Source organism: Herpailurus yagouaroundi, unplaced genomic scaffold, assembly GCF_014898765.1.
Source record: "Herpailurus yagouaroundi ecotype Mexico unplaced genomic scaffold, PumYag 163, whole genome shotgun sequence".
In the NCBI taxonomy this organism is placed as follows: Eukaryota; Metazoa; Chordata; class Mammalia; order Carnivora; family Felidae; genus Herpailurus; species Herpailurus yagouaroundi.
The window spans coordinates 20,038,551-20,049,945 of NW_024412404.1; the positions used below are offsets into that span (position 1 = coordinate 20,038,551).

Consider the following 11,395-nt stretch of genomic DNA (forward strand, 5'->3'; position numbering starts at 1 on the left):
GGCGCAGTCGGTTAAGCGTCCGACTTCAGCCAGGTCATGATCTCGCGGCCCGTGAGTTCGAGCCCCGCGTCGGGCTCTGGGCTGATGGCTCAGAGCCTGGAGCCTGTTTCCGATTCTGTGTCTCCCTCTCTCTCTGACCCTCCCCCGTTCATGCTCTGTCTCTCTCTGTCCCAAAAATAAACGTTGAAAAAAAAAAAATTAAAAAAAACAAAAAACAGGTAACATGCCCTCCTGCATCATAGAAGGAAAATAAGGTCTAGTCCCTGGGGAACAGATCTTCCTGGGAAGGAATCTGAATGGCTCCTAGGTGACTGAGCCATTCTGGCCAAGGTCAGGGGACAGAGTCAGTGACCCTTCTGCCCTGACCAGTCAGTAGTAAAAAGGTCTAATCAGGTGAATGGGAGAGGTAGTCGTTAGCTTCCAGTTAGAATCTCTAGCTCAGGAACATCTGTGTTAGAGTAAGCCAGAGCAGGAGGGAGATGTTAGAGTCTGGAGAAAATGACTAAGAAAAAGATACAGGTTTCCTAATGGGGAACCCACAGAAAGGTGGCGCTACCGGCCAAGGGCAGTCCTGTGCTTCTCTCTGAGAAGAGAATACACTGAGTGGGTTCTGCAGTTTTCATAGAACAACTGGAATGACACCTGAACACGTGGAAAGTTACATCGGTTTCTGTCCTTTGTTCGGAAAACGCTGGTAGGACACCTGTGTGCAAAGCAATGGGCCAGGTGCTGAAACAAAAATAAATCTGTCTGAGATGTGATCCTGCACGGAAGGAGCAATCCGGCAGTGGCCTTCAGACCCTTGCACACCACAGAGTGCTATGTCCTAGAGGCCGCGTGGAGGGAAGGACGGCTTCGGGCTGGCAGGATCAGGGAAGGCGTCCCCCAATCCTCTCCTCTCGGTACTCAGTGTGTCCTCTGTGCCTCTATGTTACTGCTCAGCCTGGCCCATTCCATGCACCTGCTCATCTTTCTGATCTTTTCTTGGTGGTGTGAGAAAAGGAAGTTCAAGAGGATGAGATCCTGCCTCACAGATGCCTACCGTGTGTGGAATTGAGGTGTCGTGGAAATGTCACTCTGTCTTGGTTCAGAAAGGTGGAAAAAACTGGGGGAAAAGAGAGCTGAGATGGGGTTTACTCAGAAGGTGGGAGCAAAATTATACCACCAGACAATTCTGGTGCACAGCTTAAACCAGACAACAGAATGAGCACCAGCACTGCCAATGACCTCAAGAAGGTAGCTGGAAACCCTCTGCCTAATAGTCTGTCTACAGAACTGGGAAGCTTAAATCCTTTCTTGTCATCCAGTCAAGCTCAACCAGAGCATATGAAAGAATAATGAATAACTAGACGGTCTCCAACTTCTGGAAAGTAGAAAGATCAAGTCAAGTCAGCATCTTCCTTGCCCCCAAAACAGTGAAGTGGAAGGCCAAAAGTGTAGAGAAAGCATTTGAATATCTTCCTTAAGTTTGTTTTTGGCGTTTTGGTCTGTAAGCAATTAAGATGGAGAGAGATGCCACCCCAAAGAGGAAAGTTTGTAGGAACCACAGCACTTGAGCCCGACCGTCCGTGATGCCTTTAGACCTAAAAAAATAAATAAATAAAAAAGAGAAACTTAACCACCAGAATTTTTATGTTATGGTTTCATAAGAGTTAGTCTTCCATTTTTTATTTTTTTAATTATTTATTAAAAAATTTTTTAAGGTTTATTTATTTTTGAGAGAAAGAGATACAGAGCACAAGCTGGGGAGGGGCGGAGAGGGAGGGAGACACAGAATCCAAAGCAGGCTCCAGGCTCCGAGCTGGCAGCACAGAACCCGACGTGGGGCTCGAACCCACAAACCATGAGATCATGACCTGAGTCGAAGTCGGACGCTTAATCAACTGGGCCACCCAGGTGCCCCTAGCCTTCCATTTTCTTAAAAAATGTATGCCTTCTGGGGCGCCTGGGTGGCGCAGTCGGTTAAGCGGCCGACTTCAGCCAGGTCACGATCTCGCGGTCCGTGAGTTCGAGCCCCGCGTCGGGCTCTGGGCTGATGGCTCAGAGCCTGGAGCCTGATTCTGATTCTGTGTCTCCCTCTCTCTCTGCCCCTCGCCCGTTCATGCTCTGTCTCTCTCTGTCCCAAAAATAAATAAACGTTGAAAAAAATTAAAAAAAAAAAAAAATGTATGCCTTCTAGGGGCGCCTGGGTGGCTCAGTCAGTTGGGTGTCCAACTCTTGATCTCGGCTCAGGTAATGAGTTCAAGCCCCACATCAGGCTTTGCGCTGACAGCATGGAGCCTGCCTGGGATTCTCTCTCCCTCTCTATCTGTTCCTCCTACTTTCTCTCTCTCAAAATAAGTAAATAAACTTTAAAAATATATATATATATTCCTTCTCTCTACTTTCATTAGGTTTATTTTTGCCATTTTCCTCTAGTTTCTTAACTCGCATGGTTAGTTCATTTATTTTCATTTTTCTTGTGCATTCAGGATGGTACACTTTTCCCTCAGACGCAGTCTGGCTACTGCCTAGGGCATGGAATTATGAAACTATTTCTCGGGGCACCTGGGTGGCTCAGTCGGTTAAGTGTCTGACTTCGGCTCAGGTCATGATCTTGCGGTTTGTGAGTTTGAGCCCCGTGTTGGGATCTGGGCTGACAGCTCAAGGCCTGGAACCTGCTTCAGATTCTGTGTCTCCCTCTCTCTCTCTGCCCCTCCCCTGTCTCTCAATAATAAATAAATGTTTAAAAACATTAAAAAAAAAAAAGTTTCTCCTGTGACTTCGATGAGCGGAGGGTTAAAAAGCACTGGGATGCCTTCAGAGGAAGAGTTTTGAAGGCAGACCAGATGTAAATCCTAGCTTGGCCAACTACCAGCTGTGACGGCTGGGCAAGCCACTCCTCTCTTAGACTCCGTGTCCTCCTCTGAAAAACAGAAGTATCAGTATTTATCCCAGCAAGTTTGGGGATGATTTAGGAGATAACATACACACAGTGCTTAGTCAAAAGCCTGGCTCACAGAAATAATAAACACCCGGCTGCAAACTAAATTGCTTGAAACAGAGCTCAAAAGAAAATGGCCTAATGGGAGTGAATGGCTTGCTGGTCTCATCTGTATATAAATAAGTCTTATGTGGATGACTTCTAATTTAGAATAGTATACGTAGAAATGATATTGTTTTCCACACTAACAGATTAAAGGAGAAAAATCCTATGATCATCTGGATACATGCAGAAGCATCTGAGAAATGACAACATCCATTCTGAATACAAGTTCTCAAGAAGCTAACTTAGAAACAGGATGGAACTTCCTTACTCTAATAGAGGTCTACGTGACTCTAGAAAAAACGGTGCAAAATTTGAAAGCTTTCCCTTTAATCTGCAACAACACAAGGGCCAGGATATATGAGGAATTCATGTTCATGCAGTATTATTTATAATAATAAAAAACTAGAGACTTCAAAGTCCATCAGAGGGGGGATTTGTGAAATACAGTGAGGCACAGCCATGTAACAGAATACTATGCACTAATAAAATGAATGAGGTAAATTTATAGGTGTAGACATGAAAAAATAGGCATATGCGACAATGGAAAAAGTTACAGAAGAGTTGATATCTACATTTATATATATTATGGTGGCTATGAAGTCAAACACATAGACCAATCTTTTCTCTGGTTAAAAGGGATTCACCAATTCCTTTTTATGGCTTGACAGTGTGATTGGGGAGGTTACAAAAATACATTCACTTAAATTCATTCATTCATTCATTCATTCACAATTCAAATGGAGTATTTATTCTGATGTACAGTGACTAATGATATACTGCAACATGAGACCATAAAGAAATAACTTCAAGAACATAATAAGAGTGACCTCACCTCTCTATGCCTGCTCTTCCTCTACCCTTCAAAGACTTGGATAGCAGGATGTTAAATTTGAGTCTTTTGGTTTTCACTAGAGGCTCCAAATGCCCATAACAGAACAGGCGTCAAATACTCCAACACTGTAAATTCGAGGGGTTAGACCACACGGCTCCAAGCTAAGATTTCAATGCAAGGCTGAAGGGGCCAAGTGCTGCGGCATTTCCCGTCACAAGTCAGACTCAAAGAACAGCTTCAACAGACCCACTTGGAGAGCCTGACCCGAGTCCCCTGGAATTTAGGGGAAGAGATTAATATCTGACTCTAAAGTTAAGACTCAGGTAAAGCTTGCCTGATGGGAGACCAAACATACATGACTGCAGCGGGAAGTGCATGTATCTGCAGATTATCCCACTGGGAGGACAAGGAAGCTGTTACTGTGAGCCATCCAGATCTGGTGGAAGGCCACAGGCGTGGGTGGGCTGAAAAGGGACCCTGGCCCAGAGGCCCTAATTGAAGGGTAGAAGAGATCTCAGTGAAAGAAAACTTCCCCTCAACCACAGATCCTGAAGGGAAACTGCAGGTGGCAGGCTGGAGGAGGCAGCGGAAGGAACCATCAAGGGAAATGCAGAAGGGAGACTGATCCCCAGTGATGGCTGCTTTCTCAAAAACCCACTGGGCCTCCGCCGGAGAAAACGAGCCACCACCGGGCATGCAACATCCACAGCCCCCAGCTGCCTGACCACAAGGCGGACCGTGCCCTGTTTCCCCAAACTTACTCCCACCCTGGTGGGCCACAAGCAGCTGTCGCTAACAAATAGGAAAAAGAGGTGGCCCGAGAGAGAAGACACTAACTACACTCTCTTCCCCAGGGCAGCCTCCTGAGCCCCAGCTGGATGAGAACAGACACTTTCGACTTTGGTTAACAGTTTCATCGTTTTAATAAATAGCCTGGACTAGACTGGATTACATCAGAGAGTGACTGGAAAACCTACGGAACCACTTCAGATTTCATCCACGGTCCAGTGGGAGGCAGACAATAACCCATAGGGTGAGTGTAACTGGAGAGGGGTGAGAAAGAATAAAGCAGCTTCCTGCTCCTCTCCTAGAGCGCCCAGCTTGTTTCATAAATCAGAAGACAGAGTGACATAATCTATTTGAAGCACTTAGCAAGGATCTGGCAGAGTGTGATTAATAACTTTATTAATTATTTATTAATTAATTTAATAAATTTAAAATAAAATTTAACATTTACTTATTAATTTATAGTTTTATAATTAATTTAATAAATTAATTAATTTATTTATTAATAACTTATTAATAAATATTAATTACTTTATTATTAAAAGATAGTTGTTATAAAGTATCTTAGTTCTCACCTTTAGAATACAATAGAGGTGATAGTTCATCTCGACCAGAAAAATATTAATTGCAAAGTAAATTTGGCATGACGGTAACCATTGCTTCATGACAGCATGCTGTCTCTACACGCTTACGTAAAGTACTAATGGAAAGAGAATCTTTCCAAATACGCTCACATAGTATTAACTTATGCTGTCATCTGCTGAGTAGGGTCTAGTCCAGAAGCTTTTTTTTTTTTTAACTTGCCGAATTAACCCAGAATTATTTGTGGAGCTTGAAAACAAAGAACATATTCCCATTTCTGAAGCAAGGCCTACCAAATCAGGATCTCTGGGTCTGGAAACCAGACATGTGTATCTGAGAAAGCTCCTCAGGTGATTCAGTCATGAAACTAGGACTGAGAATCCGAGAATCGATGGCCTATGTCCATAACTTGGCTCTTTTTCTTTTTTTATTAAAAAAAATTTTTTTTTAGTGTTCATTTATTTTTGAGAGAGAGATACAATGTGAACGGGGGAAGGGGCAGAGAGAGAGGGAGACACAGAACCTATAGCAGCCTCCAGGCTCTGAGCTGTCAGCACAGAGCCCGACGCAGGGCTTGAACCCACGAACTGTGAGATCATGACCTGAGCCGAAGTCAGATGCGCAACCAACTGGGCCACCCAGGCTCCCCTAACTTGGCTCTTTTTCAAACTAGAAAGCAAACTCCAAATCTTCTGTTCTAGTTGGGACTATTTAGAGAAATTTTTTTTTTTTTTTTTTTAATGAGAAAACCATCTAAATTAAGTAGCTCATTAATTGACTAGCCAACACAAATGAAATGAATCCATTTGTTAAATATTTACTGAGTACTCCCTCTGGGCTAGGCTCAGTATTAGGCATGGTGATTCAACCCTATGCTGAGAATGCTCTTGGCCTACAAAGGCATGAATTATTTAAATGTGGCTACTCTTAACTTACATTAGATAGCAAGAGAAAAATGATAAAGACCTATTAAAAACAGTTACTTGCAAAAAACAAACAAACAAAAAAACCCCAACACTTACTTGCACAAAACCATGGCATATAAGGCCTCTCCCACGTGAATCAGCCAGGCAAGCCAATACCTGAAACAAAAGTCAGCCTTGCTTAAGGTGATGGTTATCTGCTGATGAAATCTAATACAGAAACCTCAAAAAGAAAGGTGCCTTAATGTGAACCAGCAACACTCTCAGATGTCTAAAGGCAAGTGCAGGCCTTCCAGGTCTTGGGTAGGGCTGGAGCTGGCCACACTCCACTTCCGGAGCTCTCCTTACCCACTGCGCAGGAGGGTGTGATGATGGTCCACCAAGTACTGAGTGAAGAGGCCCAGCGGCCCTAGGCTCTGGTAAGGAATACTCTGAGGCCAGAAGACAACCCACTGAAAGAGAATCAGAGGCACAGAATACCTATTAGGGTGCTGAAATCAGCACAGGTTTATTTTTCAAAGAAACTATGAAATAACCCAGATTCTACAAAAACAACTGAAGACCAAAGAAACTCTGAATTAAGTCATTTGGGTTTCCATTCTCCACTTCTGTTTTCTTTTTTTTTTTTTTCTCGAAGTTTTATTTATTTAAGAGAAAGAGAAGACAGTGCAAGTGGGGGAGGGGCAGAGAGTGAGGGAGAATCCCAAGCAGGCTCCACACTGTCAGCACAGAGCCCGATGTGGGGCTCGAACTCACAAAACTGTGAGATCAGGACCTGAGCCTACATCAACAGTCAGACACTTAACTGACTGAGCCACCCAGGTGCCCCTCCACTTAATATTTCCTAAAAGTTATCTGGTTGGGAGATTTATGACAAGGAAGCTGTGTGATTATCAGACTCAGTGTCCAGGCTGGATGACTTGTATTCTTAATGAATTCCACCCAAAACATTATTTTTATACAGGTTACTAATAAATGTCGAAGTTTCCGCGTCCTTGGTAGCTTCTTTACGACAGAAGCTACAGCTTGAACCAAACCCCCACTTAACTTAGAATTCCTTCACTTCTTTCACTCTTCCTACCTCTAAAACTGGGAATGATCCACCTCAGAGCTGAAAAATATGTGAGTTAAGTTTGTGAAGTGCTAACACCAACTACCTAATCACATTAGGTTTGTGTAATCTGATCGACTTTCCTTTAATCTCTATGTTGTAACCTCTGCCGGATTTTTCTGAGAATAATTAAATGCCAACAGGTCCAAAACGTTATTGTCTCATTCAGATCCCAGGCAAGAGCAGTCCTACCTCTCCCATTATGTTGTAACACATCTAAAATTTAAATAAAGCTTAAAATATCACTGCACCTTCCAAAACCAAAGGGAATGGAAGGGGCAGCACCTGCCAGCCCCATAATATCCCAATTCGAGGTCCCCAACGCTTTCCTCCATCTATTTTTCTAACTAGTCAGGAATGCAGAACCATAAACAGAAATGCACCTTTGCAGAATTTCGGTTCAATCCCTCCATTTTACATATGAGGAAATCAGAGTCAAGGAGCTCAGATTTGACAACAAACAACACTGTGGACACGACAACACACTTCTAAGCCCCAGTGTCCAAGGATCTCCCCGTCAAGATCCAAATAGATTTCCCTCTCTTCAAAATTATACCAACCTAGTCCCCAAGCTACTTTTCCAGGCATCTTTCCTATTATCCTTTAAACGAACTGTCAGCCAGACAAAAGCCGCTCCTCTCTCAGCAGAGATCCCTTCTTCCTGATACCACATCTATGCTATAACATTTATATCCTGTCTATCCCTTCTTTAGGTTTATCCCCGTTTTCCAAACAATTCTAACTGCCTCAAACATTCTGCTTCGGAAGCCCTATTCTGAGCCGGCAGGCCTACGGCAGCCTGTCAACGTGGATTCCTCCTCGGTGAACTCTACTCACACCCGGTTATGCCGCAGTGAGTGTGGAGGCGCGAGGACGCAAAGGAGGGACAGGTGGAGTAGAAACCGTCCAGTGAGCCCACCGACCTTCCGCTTACGACAGTAACCTAGGCAACCGCAGGACGCGCAAGCGCGAGACCTCGCTGCCTGAGCTACCCTCGCCCTACGAGGGCCTGGAGGGCCCAAATAGGTGCACCACCCCTCCCTACTCCTCACCGCGAAATAGCCCAGTCCCAGGACGGTGACCAGCGAGGGCAAACGTCTGGCTCGACGGAAGTAGCCAGAAGCAGCCCTGCCGGCCTCGGACTTCGTCACCACCATCTTGAAAGATCTACACACTAAATCGTGGGATGGGGAACCATCCCCGCCCCCGCCCCCGCCCCCATCCCGACAAAGCCTGGGTAGCAGGTTTCTCAGGACCGCGAGAACCCGGGAGAGGCGCGGGAACACGAGTGCGCCTGCGTCTTCTTTCCCGGGCCCGGTCCCCGCCCTCGGGGCTCCGAGCCTTATTGCGCCTGCGCGACTCCTCCGGCCCGGCTGGCCCGGGTCCTGCGCTTGGAGGAGCGCTTGCTCCGCTCTTCGGACGGCTCCGGGCGGCCGCTGCCCTTACCGTGTAATACCCAAATGAAAGGATGATGACGGTGAACCACAACAGACTGCCCCTCTGAAAGTACGCTTTACCGCCTGCCGCTGTCCCCATGGTTGCGGCACTTCAGCGAGACTGCGAGGCGGGGCGCTCCGCTGCGCACGGCGAGGCGGGGCGGGGCCCGGGCGAGCGCTCCTCCCTTCCTCCTTACTCCCGGGAGGCCGAGGCACCTGCGTGTTGGGAAACTCGGACAGCGAGGCTTGCTGGCCTCTGACCTGCTGGGCCGGTCGTTGTCTCGCAGGGAACACCCCCTCTGTGCATGGCCCTTTCCCGGACTTAAGAGGAAAGTGCTGGAATAGATGGTGCTTTCCGCCTCCAATAACCACGAGTCTGAGTGAAGGGATGCTTTTCCTCTTCATTAGTGAAGATGTATGGTATCATACTGCACAGCACTTGTGAGCAGGGGCTGTGGAATAGATGACTTGGGTTTAAGTCCTGCCTGTGCCACTCATTTGTGGCTTAAGCCTACACTAGTCATTATTAAATAACAAAAATTCAAGTGAGTTTTCAAATTCAAATTGGCTTTACTGAAGGATTCCTGAGTGGGGCAGCGCCCATCTAGCAAATCAAAAGGAGCTCTGCTGAGCTGCAGAAAAGGCTTTGGGTTGTTTGTTTGTTTGTTTGTTTGTTTTTAAGGTAGAGAGAGGGCATAAAAGCAATTTATTACCAAGGATTGCATTGTTTTAGGCAATGCATCCCTGCCAAAGGGTAAGGGGTTGACCGAGAAATTCCAATGTGGCTGGTTGAAGTTCACATCGGGGAGTGGGATGGAGAATGAAACTGCAGTTAAGTTAGGTATTAAGTCTTGACATGGGGTCTAAGTTTCTTCATCTGTAAAATGGGAATATATCTATTCCTACCTCAGGGTTTTTCGGTGGGTTAAATGAGTTAATACCTACCTATAATAACAGCACTCACAAAAGTCTCTCACCCATAGTGCTTTATAAGTTTTGATGATAATTCCTGGGCCTTTGCATCAGGCCCTGTGCTAAGTGTAATTCTGAAAACAACTCTGCACAGATTATTGTCCCTCACATGAAAGAAGAGGAAACAGCACATAGAAATGTCCAAAGTCATGTAAGTGGGCAGGAATACTGGAAATCAAGTGGTAGCCAAGCGTTCTGGCACTCTTAAGGACCATGCTCTATGAGGTGTGGAATATTTCCATAACTTCTTTCGTTGACATGGGAACAGCCAAGGTTCTGTGTCCTCATTTTTTAACATGAGTGTATTGGACTACCTTTTTTTTTTTTTTTAACTTTAAAGTTTATTTGAGAGAGAGCACAAATGCACATGAGTGCAAGAAGGGGAGGGGCATAGAGATAGAATCCCAAGCAGGCTCTGCACTGTGAGCACAGAGCCTGACTTGGGGGCTTGAACCCACGCACGAACCGTGAAATGATAACCTGAGCTGAAATCAAGAGTCCCATGCTTAACTGACTGAGCCACCCAGGCACCCGTGGTCTGGGTTTTAAAGAATGAATTCCACAGGGCACCTGGGTGGCTCATTCAGTTGAGTGTCCGACTCTTGGTCTCTGCTCAGGTCTTGATCCCAGGGTCATGGAATCAAGTCCTGCTTCGGGCCCTGTGCAGACAGCTCAGAGCCTGCTTGGAATTCTCTCTCTGGCCCCTCTCCAACTCATGCACTTGTGCTCGCTCTCGCTCTCTCTCAAAATAAATAGATACATTTTATAAAGAATGAATTCCAGGATATGTGATGCAATCCATTTCCCAGATAAATCACAGTGCCTGTCAACATTGGAGTTACCAGTCCTAGACAGCTTTTCTTGGTACTAATTTTTTCCCATCACATCACTTTCTTGGTCCTCCTCTCTCTCTGAATACCTGTGCTTTCTCAGCTTTCTTTTTACTTCTTGTCTTCTAGACACAGGTTTTTCCCATGATCTTTTCTCTATATTTATAATCATACCTTTGAGATTCAATTTTTGCCTCCATCTGGATGACTCCAGCCTTAATGTCTGCAGCCTTAGCCTCCCTCCACTTGCCTGTTGGTCACCTTTACTAGGTGTCACCGCACTTAAAAGACATGTCCACTATTATCCACAGGGTCAGTCCCACCAAGGCTCCCCTGTTTATGTTAATAGCCACTTCCTTCTTCCGGGAATCCAGATTCCCTCCCGCCCACCTTTGGCTGCCCTCATATCTAGTCAGCTGCCAAGAGTTCTGTTGATTGGGTAACATTACTTACCGTCCTTCTGGATTAAACCATGGCTTAATTTCTACTGCCTCCCTCAGTCATTCCCTCCTCTGTCCTACTTCTTCAACCCACATGCAATCCCTTTATCAAATCCGACCTACAGTAATCTACAAAGTACAGTCCTAACCCAACCTTTACCAAGAGTTTTCAGGAACTTCCCTAATTTTAGGCTATTGTTTTTCAGTATGCCTCTTCTGGTATTAGTCTGCAGCAAGGGAGATAATAGGAAGAATAACTCAGGATAAAAGTTGTTGAAGAGGCAAAATGGCTAGGGAAACCATATCTTCCACCATCATGCTCTGAGCCCAGCAAGATATGTAGTCCTCTGTGGCTCCCCTACCCACAGCCCTGATTATGGTGGGGAAGAGTGGTAGGGACATAACCAAGGGTCTTACCATCAGACCATCATGCACACATAAGGAATCCAGATGAA

General features: G+C 45.5%; 1 protein-coding gene across 1 annotated transcript; it reads right to left on the reverse strand.

Annotated features, from left to right (window-relative positions):
• Positions 1-1,116: 1,116 nt before the first annotated feature.
• On the reverse strand, positions 1,117-8,848 carry TMEM254 (transmembrane protein 254). Its single transcript, XM_040485563.1, has 4 exons — positions 8,709-8,848; positions 6,500-6,603; positions 6,251-6,310; positions 1,117-1,583 (listed from the first exon to the last, which is right to left on the reverse strand). Exons 1-4 carry the CDS (start codon positions 8,796-8,798, stop codon positions 1,463-1,465), a joined length of 375 nt encoding a protein of 124 aa, XP_040341497.1. The 5' UTR covers positions 8,799-8,848; the 3' UTR covers positions 1,117-1,462.
• Between the last annotated feature and the right edge of the window lie 2,547 nt (positions 8,849-11,395).

What these genes read in the sequence shown, in the direction of transcription:
- TMEM254 (XM_040485563.1), bottom strand. Translation starts at nt 8,798, where the DNA reads ATGGGGACAGCGGCAGGCGGTAAAGCGTACTTTCAGAGGGGCAGTCTG. An exon ending in CACACCCTCCTGCGCAGTGG is followed by an intron (nt 6,311 to 6,499) that starts GTAAGGAGAGCT and finishes CTTTTGTTTCAG; the next exon opens with GTATTGGCTTGCCTGGCTGA. An exon ending in TATGCCATGGTTTTGTGCAA is followed by an intron (nt 1,584 to 6,250) that starts GTAAGTGTTGGG and finishes TTATTTTTTTAG; the next exon opens with GTCTAAAGGCATCACGGACG.